General features: G+C 59.0%; 1 protein-coding gene across 1 annotated transcript in view; it reads right to left on the bottom strand.

Annotated features, from left to right (window-relative positions):
- Positions 1 to 14,802, bottom strand: part of TLN1 (talin 1) — a 35,690-nt gene extending 20,888 nt beyond the window's left edge. Inside the window, exons 1-27 of the mRNA XM_009334821.1 lie at positions 14,636 to 14,802; positions 12,295 to 12,392; positions 11,929 to 12,058; positions 11,545 to 11,697; positions 11,097 to 11,239; positions 10,559 to 10,686; positions 10,041 to 10,101; positions 9,642 to 9,746; positions 9,146 to 9,301; positions 8,806 to 8,915; positions 8,525 to 8,593; positions 8,163 to 8,343; positions 7,332 to 7,445; positions 6,890 to 6,998; positions 6,187 to 6,395; positions 5,971 to 6,069; positions 3,766 to 3,933; positions 3,188 to 3,482; positions 2,919 to 3,085; positions 2,420 to 2,548; positions 1,629 to 1,742; positions 1,299 to 1,412; positions 1,003 to 1,137; positions 731 to 859; positions 520 to 622; positions 236 to 444; positions 22 to 141 (exon numbers count right to left, since the gene is read on the bottom strand). Coding sequence (XP_009333096.1) covers positions 22 to 141; positions 236 to 444; positions 520 to 622; positions 731 to 859; positions 1,003 to 1,137; positions 1,299 to 1,412; positions 1,629 to 1,742; positions 2,420 to 2,548; positions 2,919 to 3,085; positions 3,188 to 3,482; positions 3,766 to 3,933; positions 5,971 to 6,069; positions 6,187 to 6,395; positions 6,890 to 6,998; positions 7,332 to 7,445; positions 8,163 to 8,343; positions 8,525 to 8,593; positions 8,806 to 8,915; positions 9,146 to 9,301; positions 9,642 to 9,746; positions 10,041 to 10,101; positions 10,559 to 10,686; positions 11,097 to 11,239; positions 11,545 to 11,697; positions 11,929 to 12,058; positions 12,295 to 12,392; positions 14,636 to 14,765 — 3,678 coding nt within the window. The 5' untranslated portion in view covers positions 14,766 to 14,802. The remainder of the gene's footprint in view (positions 1 to 21; positions 142 to 235; positions 445 to 519; positions 623 to 730; positions 860 to 1,002; positions 1,138 to 1,298; positions 1,413 to 1,628; positions 1,743 to 2,419; positions 2,549 to 2,918; positions 3,086 to 3,187; positions 3,483 to 3,765; positions 3,934 to 5,970; positions 6,070 to 6,186; positions 6,396 to 6,889; positions 6,999 to 7,331; positions 7,446 to 8,162; positions 8,344 to 8,524; positions 8,594 to 8,805; positions 8,916 to 9,145; positions 9,302 to 9,641; positions 9,747 to 10,040; positions 10,102 to 10,558; positions 10,687 to 11,096; positions 11,240 to 11,544; positions 11,698 to 11,928; positions 12,059 to 12,294; positions 12,393 to 14,635) is intronic.
- Positions 14,803 to 18,567: the final 3,765 nt, after the last annotated feature.

Raw genomic sequence — 18,567 nt, 5'->3', positions numbered from 1 at the left:
TCCCGCCCTTGCTCAGCTCACCGAATCTGCAAGCAGCCTCTTGCTGGCCTCTCCCACCATGCGGATGGCAGCATCCACGTCCCGCTGCCCTGGCAGACAGTTGACGCAGCGGCTCAGGGCCTGCGACACTGCCTTGGCCACCTGCGGAGAAGCAAAGAGCGGTCACCATCTCCCGGCCAACCCCATGCTCTTCCTGCGGGCTGGTCAGGGGTACGCGGGTCCCCACTCCCCCTACCTGGGCCAGGCGCTGCTGGCTGTCTGGGTCACCAGGCTTGGCCACTGCTTTCCGCGCCTCCTCGATGAGGTTGTTAGCTTTATCCATGACGTCGCTGGCACACTCTAGCATGGCGCTCTGTGCCTGCGGGTCGGGGGTGCTGGCTGCCACGCCACGGGCAGCCTGGCTGAGCGAGCGCAGGGCCTGGGCCACCTCTCGGGCAGCGATCCCTGGGGGGACGGAGAGGTCAGTGGCTGCTGGCACGGTCCCCTCCCCTCTCCCAGCCCCAGCGTGGAGGCCAGTACCTGTGTAGTTCTCGTTGCCCTGGGCCACCTCTCCCAGGAGGTGAGCGATGGCAGAGCTGACGGCTTTCGTGCTGTTCCCCAGGTCCTGGGCACATTTCTCCATCTGCGGGGGGATGAGTGGGGACATGCTGGTGGGCTGCACCTTCTGGCAGCTCCCCTGCTCCAGCGCGCACCCCGCATCACCCTGAGCCACCCTTCCCTGCGCCCTCACCGTCTCTCCCGGCAGAGGCTTGAGCTTGCCGTCACGGGCAGCTGCCTTGGCTTCCTGCAAGTCCCTCTCCAGGCTCTGCACCAGACCCAGCGCAGAGTCTATCTCCAGGGGTCCACATGCCTCCTGAGCCTGCGATGGGGGAGAAGGGAAGGTGAGTGAGGCGACTGCTGAGCCCACCCTGCTGTGGCAGAGACCATGACCTGCCACCGGGCTGTTGCCACTGTCACCCCCAGCTCTGGGGTCCTGCTGTGGGACTGGACCCAGCCTCTCACCTTCTGGGCAGCTGTGCGGAGCTCAGCCAGAGCCGCGGCCAAGTTCTTGGCACACTGGCTGAGTTGCATCGCAGAGGCTTGGTCTGTGATGGTGGGGACGGTGGCCTTGGCTGCAGCTACCATCTTCCCACCAGGCTGCCAAGCCAAAAGAAAAAGCCGTGAGAAGGGCACAAACATGCAGCATCTCTCAGCTGCCCACGTGCAGCAGGTTTTCCGCTCTCTTAGAGGAGGGGCAGGCATGGTAGGAAAGCTGTAATGCCAGAGCCGGTGTGTGAGGCTCTGGGCAGCGTGGGTACCTGCAGGAAGTTCTGGCTGGCAGCAATGAGAGCCAGCTGGGCACTGGGGCTGTCCGGCTGGGACTGGCTTCCTCGTACGCCCTGCACCAGCATCGGGATCTGCTCTGCCACCACCTGCCAGAGAGAAGGGTCACTGGAGAGGCTCAGCCAGGAGGAGATGGATCTAATCCAGGACCAGTGACCGAAAGACTGGCTCCCGGGGGAGCTGCATGAGGACCGCAAGGTCCTGCCTGCCCTCTGCAGCTGAGCATGGAACCCCGGCACGGCTGATGGGAGAAGGGACAGGGAGAGGCAGCACAGGAGATGCCAGGATCAGGCCTGCGCCCTTACCTTGCAGCTCTGCACCAGCTGCTGCTGCGCGGCAGGGTTCTTGTTGGAGGAGGCGGCGTGCTGCGCGGCAGCGATGGTCTGGGTGGCAGAGGCGGCAGCTTGCTTGGCTGCGTGCTGGTGGGGGGAGGCATGGGAGTGGCGGGCCAGCCTGCCCCGAGCCCCCCCAGCCACACACTGGGGCCCAGCTCCCCCTAAACTTCTCCTCCCATGCCTCTCTGCTTGTGACACCGGAGCATCCCCAGTACCCTCGGTGCCCGGCATACCAAAGCGACACGGTGTGCACAAGGGAAGGTGTGGGGATGGGAACTTCAACAACGGACATTACTGAGCTTGATGAGCCAGCAATGTGCCACTGAGGCCTGAGAAGGCACGTAAGCAGAAGACAAAGGAAGAAGTAATGAGCTGCTGAAAAGGAGTAAACAAGGTAAAGGTCATGAAGGCATGTCGCCTGATCAGAAGAACAGGCCAATCCGCTAGAGCATAGACGCGCGTGAACACAAGGCTGTAACCAATCTGCAAGCTGCAGACGGCGCGTGGAACGCTTCTGTTTGCTATAAAGAATGCCGATAAAGAGCAATAAAGGGTCTTTGGTTGTTGCCTGCCAGAGTCCGTGCCCTTAATCCCCACAGGAAGGCAGCTGTGGGGAGATCTCTGTGGGATGCAGCATGGGCACTGTACATGAAAAGGACTTTATCCCTCTGGAAAGTGCAGGGATGTGGGGGGTCCCGGCGAGGTCTCACTCGCTGACCGTGCCCGCTTGCCCTCCATGGCCCCCTTGCCCAGCATCTCACCTCCAGCTTGTGCACAAGCTTCTTCTTAATGGCGTTCTGGGCTGCGGCATTGGTCGCCATGCGGAGCCCCTCCGCCGCCTCGCGCAGCCGCTGCTGCTGCTCCTCGCTGTCCGGGTGTGCTGCGGCTCCCTGGAGAAAGAGGAAACCCATCACACCTTGCAGGGGCCACCAGGTCCCTTGTCCTCCTGAAGCAGCAGCTGTGCTTTGGCCTGACGCTGGGGAGCACCCCCAGGCAGCCTGGCTGCCTGCAATGCCAGGGAGATGCCAAAGGCCTCTCTGGGAGAGCTCAGCAGCAGAAGAGCTAACAGCTCCTCTGCTGCCACCCACAGCTCCAGGAGGAGCCCCACTCCATTGCGCAGGTCCCCAGCTCAATGCAGGACCTTGCTCTGGGAACCGCTCCCCTGCCCAAGGGCTGCTTGGCCCTCCACAGCACTGAGCCGATGGTGTCAGATGGGACTGGGGACCAAAGCCAGCATCCATCCTCCCCCACGCCACTGACCTTCGCAGCCTCCACCATCTTGGCAGTGGCATCAGCCAGGATCTTGGCCGCGCTCAGCAGCTTGCGTGAGTTCTCCAGGTCCGTCTCTCCCTCCGCATCAGCTTTGATGGCATTGACGAGGTCGGAGGTGGCCTGGGCCAGAATACGAGCCTGCCGCACCATTTCCCCTGGGACAGAAAGGAAGGGTGGACTGTTAGCAAGTCCCATAGGCTCCCCGACACCCCCCCCATCCACTGTGCTTTACCCCACGTGCCATCAGCTGCTCTCACCAGCATCGCCCATAGAGCTGAATATGTTCTCGGTGACGTTGAGGATGGTGTCGGTGGCCTGGTCATAGCGCCCGATGGGCTGCCCGCCCAAGGCGTGCTGCTTGATGTGCTGCAGCAGGTCGTTCAGGGCCTGGGTGACGGCCGTGGCTGCCACCCCCACCTGCTTCAGGAGCTGGTCATCATTGGTGGCTGCCTTGGAGGCCTCCACGCAGCCCTCTGCCGACTTGGCCACCAACTTGCCAGCCTCAATCAGCTGCTCCTGGCAAACCGGGGAGCTGATTGTGGGAGCCACCACCTGGAGAGGAGGAGAAAGGCTGGGCAGCGAGCGCGGTGGGCTCCTTGTAGGAGCTGTGCGGGGACAGCTGTCCCCAACTTCTGCTCCTCCAAAGAGGGTATTCAGTGCTTGGGCACAGTGGCAGGGACCCCAGCCCAAGGCAGCCCACGCTTCTGGTGCCAGAACCCTAACGTCCTGCCTGAGGACGTGTGATCCTAGCACACCTATGACCCCACCATGGAGCTGCCACCAGCCAAGTGATGCTTGCAGTCACACCGAGGCAAGGGTTAACCTTGCTGCTTACCTTGGTGCAGGCCACCAGCTGGGAGGTGGAGAGGGCGCACTGGGTGGCAGCCGCGATCACCTGCGTCTGCAGGGCTGCGTCCTCTGTTTTCTGAGCCACGTTCTTGGCTTTGAGCACCAGCGCGGCAGCAGCGCTGGCCACCGCCTTCGCCAGCTGCATGAGCATGTCCTGGGGGAGACAGAAAGTGTCAGCGCAGAAGCCAAGGCGGCGGAAGCACCGGCAGCTGCCTGCAGGGCTCTTGTGAAATATTCAGCAGGGAAACGTGAGCTCTCGGGTGCCTTTCATCCACTCTGTCCCAGTACCAGCAGCACTGAACACCTGGAGTGGCTGGCACACCTTGACTCCATCTCTACTGTGTGCTACAGCTGGCGGTGAGGCTGTAACCCGGCCTTGAGCCACAGCCTGCACACGCAGCACTGCCACGAACGCCACACAGAACAGCTCGAGCAACGCTCAGCATCACCCCAACACCCACGACCTGCTCACTGCCCACTCCCCAGGCAACAACCCGTGCCGAGCCCCTGATTGTACCACAGCGACAACATGCTGCAAGGCACTGCCGGCACTGCCTGGCTTTGCACCCCGTGCAAAGCCAAACAGCAAAAACCTAACAAACCCCTCCAGCCAAATGGCAGGCACAAGCCAGCTGTGGCACAGCCACAATGGGGGCAGCTGCCTGCCCACGGGCTCACCCCACCAGCAAGAGACAAGCGGGAGATGCTGCCCACACTAGTCACCTGTACTGCAAGCATGCCAGCTATTTTCTAAGCTCGTGAGTGACGGGCTACATCTCTGCTGTCATTCCCGGGGCTAAAGGAGGTATGACACAGCAACCAGCCTCCTCTCCCTCAGGGGCGGCAGGGAAGGCACGGGGCTGCGCTGCCAGCACACAACAGGCAGCGACCAGCACAGAGCAGACTGCTTTCCTGCAGGGTATCAAACATGACAGCACGCTGCAGACATCAGGATTAGCTCCCGTGGCACGCTGCCAGCGAAAACTGGCAGCACCAGCGCTAGACAGCAAATGCTTGGGGCAAAGACCCTGGTACACAGGGCAGCGCTCTCTGCCTGCTGCGCCTGCAATCCTCCTGCTGTGTGCATGCTCACAGCGAGCGGCCCCGCACCCCGCGACAGCTAAGCCTCCAGCCACCAAGCCAGAAGTGTCACAGCCTCCCCTCGGCCCCTGCAAGCCAAGACTACTCCCGCTGCAATCCGCCACCTTTCCAGACAGGAGGAGAGACCAGAGAGCGCATGCACCCAGCTCCAGAGTCCCCAGACTGCTGCATCTGAGCCCAGGGAGGGAAGTAGATACACTCGGGTCTGGCAGCTGCAGGGCAGAGCATCCGGCTGCACATGTGCAAATTGTCTTCCAGGTCCTAAATCCACCCCTTGGGGCTGCCCTGTCCTGGCCCTGCTGCCTGGCCAAGCATGGCTTCCTGCCCTGGTGCTAGCTTTTCCGCTCCCCTTGGCTATCTGTCCAGGCTTTTCTGCTCGTGTTGAGGCTGTGTGGCCACCATGAACAGAAACTCCTCCTTTCTGGAGCCTGTTTTGGTCTATACTATGGCTGGATCCTCCTCCCCAGCACAGTGTGCTACCTCCCTTGTGCTGGAAGGAGCAGTCGTGGGAAAGCAAGCCTACTGGAAGTCAGCTCAGCCAAAATGAACCACCCCACGAGGCTCCAGCCACCCTAGGTCTCCCTGGTGGGGCAGGCAGGCAGCTCCCACAGGCAGGGAGTGGCAGGCAGGAGCCAAGGCGGCTGCAAGGGAGGACTCCCATGGCAGCGCCCACCCAAGCAGCGACCCGAGTGCATGGACTTCTGAGAGCCAACCACCAGAAAAGCAGATTTTTGACAGGAGCCCTTTTCCAAAGAGTTCAGCTGATAGTCCCCAGAGGAGCACCCCTCACACTGGAGGGGGCAGGGACCACCAAGCCATGCCTACAGCCCGCTTTTACCGTCTTTGGGTCAGAGGCAGGCAGGATCCAAGCACACCGGCTTTCTGGGATCTATGTGGGAATCCACAAGATAAGAGGCATTATATCACAGCGGCTCTAGGGACAGAGATGGGCAACGGCCTGTCCCCTCCCTCAGCAAAGTCACCACCGGGCACTGGCCAAGCTTCGGCCCTGAGCCCTCCTGCCAGGTCCTGTGCAAAGGCTGATGGTTTTAGGGAGCGGGTGTCCCTGGATGCCACCAGGTGCACTCACCTGGAACCGAGGGTCGGTGTCGCTCTCCCCGATCTGCTGCAGCAGTTCCCCGCTGGTCTGGCCCACAAGGCCAGCAGCCTGCAGGAGATTCTGGCGAGGCTGCAAGGAATGAGGCAAAATCAACACCAGGCTCGTGAGCAAGCCCTAAAACCTCACCCAATGGTTCCCTTTGGTTTCCACCCTCCTCTCAGCCCCACAGCCCCCCCTGCCCCCCACCTCAGCACTGGCAGGCTGTGCCGTTTTCAGCAGGTCCGAGACGGCGCTCGCCAGGTTCTTTGCTGCCTGCAGAAGCTGCCGCCCGTTCCCTCCCTCGTCCTCCATCAGTGCGGCCAGCAGCTTCACACCCTTGGACATCTCCGTCAGGTTTGAAGAGATGGTGGTGACGGCGCAGCCCACAGCGGTGTAGTCCGTGTCCGCTGGATCCCCTACACAGGGAGGAGACAAGTCAGGATGGGACGCGCTTCAAGTGATGCTCCAAAAGCATCCCTGCGCCTGTCACCGATGTGGTTCTCCTTCCCAGGAGAGGGGAAGAGATCCTCTGGCTCCTAAGCCTGAAAGCAGGTCGCATCAGCTGAATTTAGGCGGGAGAGCCTGGGAAAGAGACCTGCATCGTGCCACGGCTGTGCCTGAAGCTATGGCAGGGACCAGACAACACGCTCCTTGTCCAGAGAATGACTGGTCAGCCAAAGACTGGAAGGACTGGGCTGGGCACAGGCAGGGATCTAAAGGCAGGGCAAGCTGTGGGGGCATGGCCAGCTCTACAGGCACGTTAGCAGCAGTCAGGGCTGATTTAGCTCTAGCTGGGGCAGGCTGGCTCATCCAGTCTCCGACGGAGGGCAGGAGCTGCAACCTTCAGCCAGACAAGAGACCAAGCCTTCTCCAGAGATGGGACATCCCTCTTCTCCAACCCTCCGCATACCTGCAGTGAGGTTGACCACCGAGGCTGTGCCGGCAGTGATAGCATCCACTTGGGAGTGGATCTCATGCTTTGACTCATCCATCTTGTTTTTGCGCCAAGCTTTGGATGCCTAAAATGGGGAGAACAGGATCAGGAGATGGTGGTGGAGTTGGTGGGTAGCTGCACCCATGCTCATACAGAGAGATGACGGAAAGAGGAGACAAGGAAGAAAGAAGAGCTGCGACCACCCAAAACTCCCCAGCCCATCCTGACCAAGCAACATGACCAAGCGTCCCCTCCACTCCTGCCCCCAGAGTGGGATACAACTCCACCTCTTTGCAGGCAGCAGATCTCCCCAGGAGCTGCTGACACCTCCCCTGGGAATGCGGCCAGTCTCACCCAGCCCAGCCAACAACCTACAGCGAGGTCCCCCCCCAGCACCCTGCCTTCACCCGGCACTCACAGCATCCTGCCCGAGGGGCGGCAAGGTCTCGAAGTCGTCCAGCGTGGCCTGGGCTGCATGCACAGCCTGCATGCTGGAGTTGATGGTGCCAGTCAGGGCTTGCTGGGCTGAAGTCTGCAACATAGAGACAGACTGAGGTATGCTGGAGGCTTGAAATCTAGGCTTAAGTATTTGGCTCACACGCTCCCCTGCAACATGGTGTAAGGTGCTGTTCATGACAGTGCCCTAGGTAGGCGCCTCCACAAAGGGGGGTGCACCTAGCAAAAAGGGGTGCACCTTGCAAAAAGGGGATCTCCCCTCTGCATCTCCCACTGGGAAATGCTCCGTCACACCATGGGTACAAGTGAGTCTCACAATTAGCCAGCTCTCGGGGAGTGGGGAGCAGACGCAGTGGGACGCCACAAGGCTTTTACAGCAAGCCCCACAGCAGGCTGAGTGGGGTCAAAGAAAACAGCCTCCTCGTGGCCTTTTCCAAGCGCTTCTCCAGCTGCAGAGGACGTGGGGGGCACCAAAGCCAGGCACAAGGCTCTGCTGCAAACCATGGCACTGGTGGGGCTGGCCAGGCATAGCAGCTCGGGGCAGCTCAACCTGAAGGAGAGGCTGCAGACACCGGCCAGGGGAAAACTCCAGGGTGTAGCTCAAGTTTGCAGAGCGGGTGCAGGAGGACGCCAGCTCAGCCAGGCCAGCAAGCACATGAGGCCAGCGGCACAGAGTCCCTGTTCTTCACAGCAAGCCAGTGCCTGGCCACGGACCCAAATGGATGGATCTACACAAGCCCAATGGGCACCTTTTCGAGTTTGTGCCCTACGGTGGGCACAAGTGAGAGCTTACCAGGGGAGGCATGTGCCCTCGGTGCATCTGGCCACTGGTGATTTGCAGTTGAGGCTGCGGCATCGTGCCCACCTGGAAGTTTTCTGGCCCTCCAGCCCCTGTCCGCATGATGGCTGGCAGGGCCACCGAGCCCAGCTCTGCCTTGCCTACACGGTTAAACTGCTGCTGCAAGACGGTTGACCTGAAACAGGGAGAAATACCAGGTCAAGGGATGCCCACGGCCCCGGCACCAGGCTCTGCGGGAGTGCTGCCACCCAAGGACCGACAGCTCTTCCTCCAGACACGCTGTGCTGCAAGCTTGGCTGGAGCCCGCTCTCCGTTCAACTTTGGCTTGGCAGCTAACTTGCTGCTGGAAGACTTACTTCTTTGGAGACACAGAGTCTTCCAGCATGGTGGACTCCTCATCCCCCTCCAGTCCAAAGTGGTCTTTGCTCTTTTTAGAAAATGTGTCAGCCAGCACATACCTCCCAGCCTTCCCCTCCTCCTGCAGCCCAGGCACCGTACTGAGGCCACAGGGGTCCCCCTGCCCCATCTCCAGCTCCCCCAGCAGCACTGTGTGCCAATGGCTGTCTGGAGGCAGCTGGAAGGGGCACCCTGCACCCCTCTCCAGAGAGGAGATGGTTGCCAGTGCCCGTCTCAGCACAGCCTCACCTTTTTGAGGATGATATCGATGTAGCCGGCAATCAGCTGGGCGATCTGCTCCCCCTCCGTCGTCTGCACTGAGTAGTAACCATCCTGGTAATCTCCAAAATCCTGCAACGGCAGGGCACAGGGTAGCACTGGAGCAGGGCGCTGGCGGCCATCCTGAGCCCCTCTGGTATGTGCTAAGTGCCAGCCTCTGAAACAGCAGCCAGGAGAGGCACCAGAGGAGGGCAAGGCTGTCCTACCATGGGGCCATACCCAAGAGAGGCATTGGCGTGAGAGCAGCCCCCTATGGGGGCACCGACGGGGACGGGGGGTGGAGGACCGGGGCTGGTCCCTACCAGGGTGAAGCTCTTGGGCGAGGCCGCCCAACGCTTGATGTTGGTCAGGCTCCATTCCTGAATCACTTCCTTGGTCTTCTCATCCACACGCATCACGCACTCCTTGGTGATCCCCAGCAGCCGCGGCACCAGCTTGTTCTTCCCCTTCATCTTCTCCTGCAGACCGCAACAGAAAGGTTGTGGGCTATCCCCGGGACGGATCCATCCAAGCAGAGACCTTTGAGGCCTGCTGTGGCTGCCAAACACCCTCAAGGCCACACTTTCTGGTGGTCACAACCATGACATGGGGCTTGAAAATGAGAAAAAGCATGAACCAAGAAGTGGGAAGGCAGTGCACAGGAAAAGGCAAGAAGGAGAGGCAGACAGTGGAGATGCAGGGAAAACCAGAGCAACGTGGGTTGCGGGGTAGCAGCTAGAAACACGACAGATGGAAGGATGCTGGAGAAGAGGAATTTTGGCCGGTGAGAGGTGGGACTGGGGGTAGCTGCTGCTCTACCTTGACCAAGAAGAAGGAGACCCCGTAGGTCTTGAGGGAACGAGCAAGTTTCACGTAGCGAACTTTGGCCTCAATCTCGCTCATGTTCCCGCAGTTCTTGTGGGCCTGTGACAGCAAAGAGAGAACACCGCGCTAGCTTCACGGTCCCCTGGCTGTGCCACCATCGCACTGTCACAGCCTTTCCAGGCTCTCCCGCCCCACCCAGCATCCCCTGCCCCTGCTACAGCATCCCTCTGACCTCTGGGACCTCAGGAGCTGCCTTGTCAGCCCACCTACAGCTTCCTGCTCCTGTTTCTCATCTGCCAAGCTACCTTGTGTTGCCTCCAGAGCCAAAAGCAGCCTCAACCTTTGGTGAGGAGGAAGAAGCAGACCAGGTCTCAACACCCCCCCTGCACATACCATGAAGATCTTGCGCTCCCCTTTCTGCTTGATGTACTCCTTGGGCAGGAAATCCTTGAGTCTGCCAAGAGACAGCCAAGCCAGCTGTTAGCAGCAGAGCCCGATGCCAGCGTTTGTCTTCAACTACAAAGAACCTTGGGCAAACCCCTGCCAGGGCATGGGCTGGGAGTTTTTGGGAGGAAAAAGGGTGTGGGAGAGGTTGCTGCAGTAACGAAAGCTGCCCCAGGAGCTGCCCTGCTGAGAGTGGGATGGAGGTGCCGAGGATGCAGCCCCCCAGCACGGTGGGCTGGGGTCCCCCCCATCAGAGCTGGCTGCATGTCCTGGGGGGTGCCAGAGGGAGCAGGACGGGGGGGCTGGCTCCCCTTGCAGCCAGCGTGGACCTCCACTCTTGGGCACCGTGATGCAGGGAGGAGAGGGGTCACACCAGAGGCAGCCACACCCCAAGAGCCCCGTGTGCTGGCGCGGTGCTGGGGGCTGCCAAGGTGCTCGAGCCACCTGGGGGTCCCCACGACACTCACTCCAGAAAGCCTGGCTTGTGCTTCTGTTCATTGTGCGGCCCGAACTGGATCTGGCACTGGTAGCCGGCAAACTCGCAGGCTTTGTCAAAGGAGACAGGGTGGGAACCGTTAAGGATGTCATCACGAGCCTGCATGGAAAGAGAAGACATCGTCGTGGGCTGGGCAGCCACGCAGCCCTGCCACCGCTCCCCTCCACACCGGGCAGGACCTGTTTTTCAGACAGGAAAGAAGTGGCCATGAAAAAGAGGAGGATCTAGGGGCAGGCTGTCCCCTACAGGGACCATCACCATGCCTGGGAGAGGAACAGCATCAGGATTTCAGGATGGTTCCTACCAGGCAGAGGAGGTACAGGATCCCCTGGGGAGCTCCAGAGTACACACACGTCAGGGCTGGGATTGCCAGCGTTGGCTCTTACCCAGGACATAACTGGGCATCCTGAGGTGCCGCCCATGGTGGCTCCTGGCCAAAACCCTCAGCCACTAGCCCTGGCAGGGGGCTGGTATGGGGCAGCAGAGGTAGGCACTCTGGGGAGCCGTACCTGCACGTAGAGCAGGTTGAGCTGCACAGGATCTCGCGAGTCCACATTCTGGTCAGAGTAGAAGAACTTGCGCCGCAGCAGCAGCGTTTCATTGTCGTCGATGCCTTGCTCGCGCAGGGTCCGGCCGTGGTCCAGCCAATTCACTGTAGGCAATGCCAGGGAGTGAGCAGGGACGGGCACCCAGGCAGGGTTGGTCCCGGCCCTGGGGCTGCTCACGCGGAGCAAGAAACAGATGTCTGTCCGGTGCATCCCGGCTCCCACCCCTCTGCCCTGGGCCTCCAAGCAGGAGACACTCCAGGGAGTGTGGGCACATGTCCCCTTGTCACAGTCCTCTCCACTGTCACCTCCGCTCCCCTGCATTCGGTCTTCCCCCTGCAGGGGTCCCTGCTTCCCTCCCTGTGGCCCTTGGCACGGGCTGACCCTGTCCCCAGCACCTGCAGGCACGTACACTCGTCATCCGTGTGCAACTTCTGCTTGAGCTTCTCCATCTTCTTCTCATCTCGCAGCAGGGTCTTGTCTTTCTTGAGGGTGCCAGTAACCTCCTCCTTCTTCTCTTCCATAATCTCCCGAACAAGTGAGTACTCATCATAGTTGGTGATGCCTGCAGAAGAGCAGAGGACCAAGCTCAGCATGACATTGCTGCCAAATACAGAGCCTGGAGCAACGCAGGGGTGCAGAGAGTGTCCCCTCCCCAGCATCACACCCTCCTCGGACATCCCGGCTGCCAGGCCATCCACCGCAGAGCTGCTGCCACTCCCCCAGCAGCCCCATCAGATGCTGCCATCTCTCCCCACCTCCCTTCCTCCCCCCTGTTGTTGCCACCTCCTCTCACCGATCCGGGCACAGATTGTCATGAGCATGTCCGTGACGGTTTTGGAGTCATCCACCATCACCGTTTTCACTGTCCCATCCAGCATGCGGATCTTCAGGGGCCGCTGCTTCTTCTTGTACTCCATGGTGTCCTGCGGGCACAGCGGACCACAGCTCCCAGCAGTGGCACCAGCGCAAGGTGCCCACATCCCACCATCACGCCAACAGCTCCCTCTCCCCGGTGCAATTGTGGGGGGGGACATGGGGTGCTGTGGGGCCCAATGCAAGGCAGCAGGGCAGGCACCCACACCACCTCCACACCGCAGGCACATCCAACCGCAGAGCCAAGGCGGGTACCAGCTGGAAAGGACGTGGGACGGATGCTTACCCCATTGCGAAGCATGTAGTAGTCCAGAGCCTTCCCAGCCTCCAGCCAGATCCCTTTCTTTGGGTCTTCATCCGAGAGGAACAGCCCAAAATCATTGGCTGAAAAACAGGTAAAGTCTCTGCCAGGGTAATCCTGAGCAGGACAGGGCCATAAAGATGCCAGCCTGCACCTGGGGATGTGCGTTGGTGCAGCCCAATGCGTGAAGCACAGCAGCACTGTGAACGCTGGAGCCTAAACCTAACGAGTAGGCAAAAAGCTGGCAAGCAAGCTTCAAGGTACATGTTTTACCATAGTTATCTACGGAAAAAATCATCTGAAGCATGCCTACGCAATGCTGAACTTGGAACTGACAGTCACAACAGAAGGAAAAGCTTGGAGTGGTGGTTGACAGCTCTCAGAAATCTTCGGTGCAACGTGTAGCAGCAGCCAAAGCAAGGTAGTAAAACGCCAGGCATCACCAGGAAGGGTGCTGGGAACTGGTCTACAAAACCTAGGCACATCCACACTTTGAGTACTCTGTGGTGGTGTGGTCTGCACCTCCCCAGAAGGACAGAGCAGAGTTTGAAAAAATATAAAGAGAGGCAACTTAACGCAGCCTTGGTATGAGGTACTAAAGGAGGTGGGACTCCTCCGTTTGGGGAGGAAGAGGCTGAAGGAGGATGGGATGAAGGCTTTTACAAGGTCTCAGAGGTGGTGAATAAGTGCTGTTCACCAAATCCTGCTCCCTCAGGGCTGGGGTACCTGGTGAAAGTGCTGCTGCTGGAGCCTGAGCAGTGGCACCCCAGCTTGGACCCACAGGGGTAGCCCCATTTTCATGCTGCAAGAGGCCAGGACCACGCCTGGCTTTGCCCTGGGAAAAGTCCTTCTCCACCTTTCGAACAATCCTGCGCCGCAGGCTGTCTTGGCTGGCTGCTAAGTTTATAACAAGTCATCTTGTTGGCAGCTCTCTGCGGGGAGGGACAAATTCCTGAGCCGCCCTACTCCTGGCTGGCTAACGCTGCCATTAGGATTCAACTAAACAGGGAGCAGAAAAATCACAGAGGCTTGCCATTTTATTTTTTAACTAAAAAAAAAGCACCCTATTTTCAAAGCAAATTCCAAGAGGATAACTCTATGGCACCAAAAACTGAGCAGCTTGCCCCAGTTCCATAATTTGGGCAGGGAGAGGCGCTTCCTGAGACAGAGCGAGAGCGGAGCTGGAAAGCTACACTGAAGCTCACCCAGTCCAAAGGTGACAAAAAAAAAAAAGGGCAGCTCAAAAAGGGACCCCCGAGTGCCACTGGGTAAGGAGAGCAAAGAGAAGCAAAAGCTGCAAGGAACTGATAGGAAAAGAAAAGGTGTGAGCAACTGAAAAGGAACTCGGGAATAAGCAGTTCCCTTTAAGGCTTTCCCCTTGCCCTTTTTTTATAAGCAGGCTGGCTCACGCCCAGAAGCAGGAAATGCAATGCTCCCTCCAACATGGCTACAGCCCTGCATCCACATAAACATTCAGTCACTCTCCGAAACCAAAAGCTGTGATCTGCCGGACCGCTGGCCAGCCGGGCACGGCGCGAGAAGGCATTTCCTTTCATCCTCGAGGAATTTGCTGCTCCCAGATGTTGCCGCACTCCCCCTCCTCTTCCCACGACTCTTGACCTCCTGTTTGCTGCCTCTCCCCCATGGCACAGCCGCTTTCAGAGGCGGCTGGGACCCTGAAGAGCCCCCGAGATGATGTCCCAGTGCTCCAGCCCCCCCATCCACGCTGGGGACAGGCCACATCCGCATGGGCGTGAGTCACATCATGAGCTCGTGAGCCATAAGCTTACTTTTGAGCCTGGCGGCAGCAGGGACATATTATAGCTGAGAAGGCTTAGCAAGGTAATGGAGCCCCAGCATGGGTCTGGCAGAGAGCTGCCGGTGGGAGACAGACTCGATGGAGGACCATATATCCCCCAAGAAAGGAAAATTTAATTTTTATGGTTTATTAACGCTCACTACGACCCCTGCAACTGTTTAAACCCACCTAGTCCTGGCTAGTGGTGATGGATGCAAGTAGGAGTGAGGAGTAGAGACAGAAAGTGCAGCAGGCTCAAAGAGCTTGATGAGTATTTCACTTCCAAATGTGGTTTCCTACCTTCTAAACCCCCAAATTTCTTCTGGGGTGTCGAGGAGGGAGCCCAAGGAGCTCAGCCCCTCGCCTCAACTGCACAGGAGGTTTTGGACCTTGCTCCTCCCACCCCCCTCACTGCTCTGGGAAAGCCCAGATGGACACAGAGACAGGAAAGGAAAGGGAGACCAGTGAAATGCCAGGAGTTAAGCTGGGGTGGCCCTAGCATGACAGCCAGCCCCACCATGGACTTACGCTGTCCCATCTGGGCCTCGGGCACCCGCTCGCGGATCATCCGGCAGGCGTCGTACACCATGGTGGAGGGCTCAAACTGCATCGTCTTCACCACATTGCCAATGCTGATTTTCAGCGAGAGGGCGACCATGGTGGCGGCTGGCCTGTCCCCACTCCTGCGTCACCTGCTGGAGGAGACAGATGGGTTAGCTCTGACTGCCAGCCCCTCCGGTGTGCAGGGTCCTTCCTCCTCCTCCCTTCTGGCAGCACCTCTGCTCCCCGACAGCTGGGACCCAGCTTCTAGGGGCAAGGAAGGGCTGCACCCCATGCTGGTGAGCTTGCAAGGGGGTCCCACTTTCCAGCCCTGTGCTGACCCCGGGGTCTCTGGCCAGCGTTGGGGAGCCTTGTCTCCTCGTCCCAAGGTCCCAAAGCCCGCTCGCCCACAGGAGCAACGGTAGCTGGTACTGAGCGGAGATGCTGCCAGCGAGGAGGAAGCAAGCGCATGGGAGCACACGAGATAAGCCAGGAGAGTGTGACAGACAGGGTTATAATTAAACCTGCCGTGACATAGAAGCCACAAGAGGAAAACCAAGCTTTGACCCGGAGCTGGCAGGGCCCTGCGCTGGCTATCAGGGCCCCCCATGTTGCCAGCGGACGGTGCTGACGGCAGCCTGAGCACAGGCAGACCCGGAGGGACGGAAAAGCCCAGAGCCACTCAGGGAGGTGAGATAAGGGCACCGGGCACTGAACCTGCCCATTAAAAATAATTACCTGGGGAAAACACCACTCACACTGAGTGAGTGCTCAGAGATCGGGGCCTACGGCAGCAGCTGCTGCATAAACCCAGCACCGGAGAACCCCTGCACAGGATGATGTGCAGGAGGGCAAAGGACCAGCTGCTGCAGGTCTCACTGCAAAGGCACGCGAGAGCCACACCACGCCATCTGAAACAGGCCCCAGGCTGGGTCCAGCTTGAAGGATCAGCTTCAAGCTTGAAGGAGATTGTAGATCAGCTTCAGAGCAAGTACTTCTCAACAGGGCTCTGACACACCAGGTTTCATAATACTTAATTAAAACGACGATATTCTTACAGCAAAACAAATTCAGAAATAAATGACAAAAGCAAAAGGAGGTTGTAAGTCAGTCCCCCGCTTGCCTGCTGCAGCTTGTGGAGCCCGTTCCTTTGGGTTTACCCACTGTGCAGCTGCTTTCAGCTCTTTCCCAGGTTGTGCACCCCTCAGGGTCCCTGCGTCGGTCCTTCTCCCTGCCCTTCTCAGCATCCCCAGTCCCCAGCTGGCCCCAACCCGACACTCTTCAGCAGTGACACCCCTTTTCCTCTCCCCAAGAGCCTGCTCGTGAGGAAGGAGTCCGCTGCTCTGCCTTGACCCAGGCTGCCTTGTCCTTAAACCTCAGCTGGTGGGTGGATGCAGGAGCAATGGCGGGATGCACCACATCTGCTTGTTCTCTTTTAGATTGATTTTCTCCTATCAGGCCTCCTATTATGGCTGTCAGGGAAGGGTTGCTGGCCACGTGCATCCTCAGCCTAGCCCGGGAAGGTTCCTGGGCAAGGCTTGCCAGCAGCCTCCCTCGCCTGCTGTGCGTCACAGTGGCACACGGTGAGCCTGTGCACCCCTGCCCGGCGCTGCCAGCTCCGATCCGCTGCAGAAGGGTACACCGGTGCGGACTGCTCCCAACCAAGGGCCTAAGCAGGCTAGGGGCAGGATCTGCAATGGATAAAAAGCTCCTACATCTGATTTTGGCTAGGAGTGAGTCAGCAGGCAGGGGTCCTCCTCCTGCAGAGCCGTAAAGCCATGCTGGTGGTGCGGGGAGGGAGGCAGGGATGGAGGAGCATGCCGCCTCCGCCAGCACATGGAACGGCTCCAGCTCCACATTCCTAAGCCGTTCGGCAATGTTTCTGCGGAGGCCCGCGGCCCCCACTGGCTCCGCTGACAAGGAATGAAATGCATTTCGGGTCCGGAGCGAGGGAGCCCAGCGGCAGCGGGAAAGAGGCGGCGGAGGCGCCCGCCTGTGCCATTGCCATCCATCCGGAAGCACCAGCAAAGCTGCGGAGCTGAAGGGACGAGGAACACCCTGCCATAGAAAGGGCTTTCTGAATATTTCATACGCAGGGCGGGCTGCTGCGGTCACCAGGCCATCTTCGCTATATCTAAAAATATTCTCGAGTTGAGCATAAAGCTGCTTTCCGTCCCTCTGCAGGAAAAGGAGAACGTGCCACTGCCAGGACAAGGTCAGCGACCACGGAGGAGGGGGAGGGGAGGACGCCAGACAACAGAGAGGAACTGAGAGGAGCCAGGCCATACCCAACCATTTCTGCAGCCTCCTCTTGCCCTCCCAAAGCCAGCCAAAACCAGGCGCTGTGCTGGAGGCACCCCTTAGCACACCCTCCATGGCGGCCACCGTGCTTTCCAAGATCCTGCAGAAGGATAAGTGCTCAAGCCTTCCTGCTCCTGAGCTCTTACAAAAATGACAGAGCTCGGCAGGGAAGGGGCTCACGACATCAAGGAAGTCCTCAGAGGAAAGGGAGATGGTTCATTTTAATTCCCATAGTCTACGGAAACAGTTCAGGCTCCAGCAGCTGAACTTTGCTGACATCAACATCTAAAGCAGAAATGCTCTCTGCTGCATAAGAAGCGCACCTCCTCAAGGAGATGACAAATCCCTGGAGGGATTTGTCAGCAAACGTGGCAATTAATCACATGGGGTTTGCAAATCTGCTGCTTCCTGCCAGGGCACCAACACAGGGTTCGGCTCCCATGGACCTCTCCCCTCCAGGTACCACATGGGATAGGAAAAGCCGGACTAGACATAAGGGATGAGAGAGCGTGGGAGCCCAGCGCTGCAAACCAGAAAAATAAAGGAAAAGGACAGTGAAATTCAAACTGTCCCTCTGGAAAGAAAAAAAAAAAACCACAAACAAACCAAGTCTTGATGAACACACACCAAATTTCTGCGCTGGCTCACCTCCAGAGCAAGCAAACCCGTTCTCAATCGGTTGTTGGTATGCAAAGGCAGATAAGGCACTGGAGCAGCGAGCTGGCCAGCCGGCAGCCAGATTAACACACTTCTGCATTTTATGGCAAGCTGCGCGCAACCCTTTGAGCCATGAGTACGCTCCTGAAATGAGGGGGTGGGGGTGGTCTCGATGGCGTCCCACCTCCCCGGGAGCCGTCCCGGCTGCTTCCATCTCACCCTGCACTAGGGGTGCAAAACTATCGTGGTGGTGGAGGTCTCCGGGCTCTGCTTAAAGGCAGGGGCAGCGCAGGCAGGGATGGCCACGGGCAGGCAGCGCCGCGCCGGCCCGAGGAACCACCGCGTCATTGCCGGGACCACTGAGAGCAAGTTTTCCGTCACGTGACATAGCTGCTATATTTGTGTCTGAGTTTAGTGCTGCGAGAACGGTTACAGAGGAGGTTTTGTATCTTTAAAACAAACAAAAAAAATCAACCAAAAATTCGGTAGCAGCCTGCCGGCGCGCTCACGGCAAGTTTCCAGAACAAGCTGCGAATCTTCAAATGCAACAATTTTGCCATTTTTAACATGCTCTTTCTAAGGGAGACTCCGGATGAGGTTTGGGTTTGTTGTTTTTTTTTTTTTTTTTTTTTTACGGCAATGCCAAATTTCACTTGGCAAAGGCCCCACTCCAGACCACCCCCGGACTGGGAGCTGGCTGCAGGAAGCTTTATCAGCTGCAAACCACCCCACTGCCGGGGCTTTCTGCAGGCACGGGGCTGCCGGCCCCGCCAGCGCAGCCACCAGCACAGCCATGCAAGTACCAGGCCACCGTGATGCCCGCCAGCAGTGGCTTTGCCAGCACATGGGTGTCTGCAGAACAGCACGATGAACCAGATTAAAATTAACATGGTTAGGAAGCCGGACCAGGCTCTGGCTGGGTTCCCCAGTATGGGACCAGTATAAGCAGCCACAGAAGGCAG

This window comes from Pygoscelis adeliae, unplaced genomic scaffold (assembly GCF_000699105.1).
Source record: "Pygoscelis adeliae isolate BGI_AS28 unplaced genomic scaffold, ASM69910v1 Scaffold102, whole genome shotgun sequence".
Classification (NCBI taxonomy): domain Eukaryota; kingdom Metazoa; phylum Chordata; class Aves; order Sphenisciformes; family Spheniscidae; genus Pygoscelis; species Pygoscelis adeliae.
This window is presented reverse-complemented; position numbering and strand designations above follow the sequence as displayed.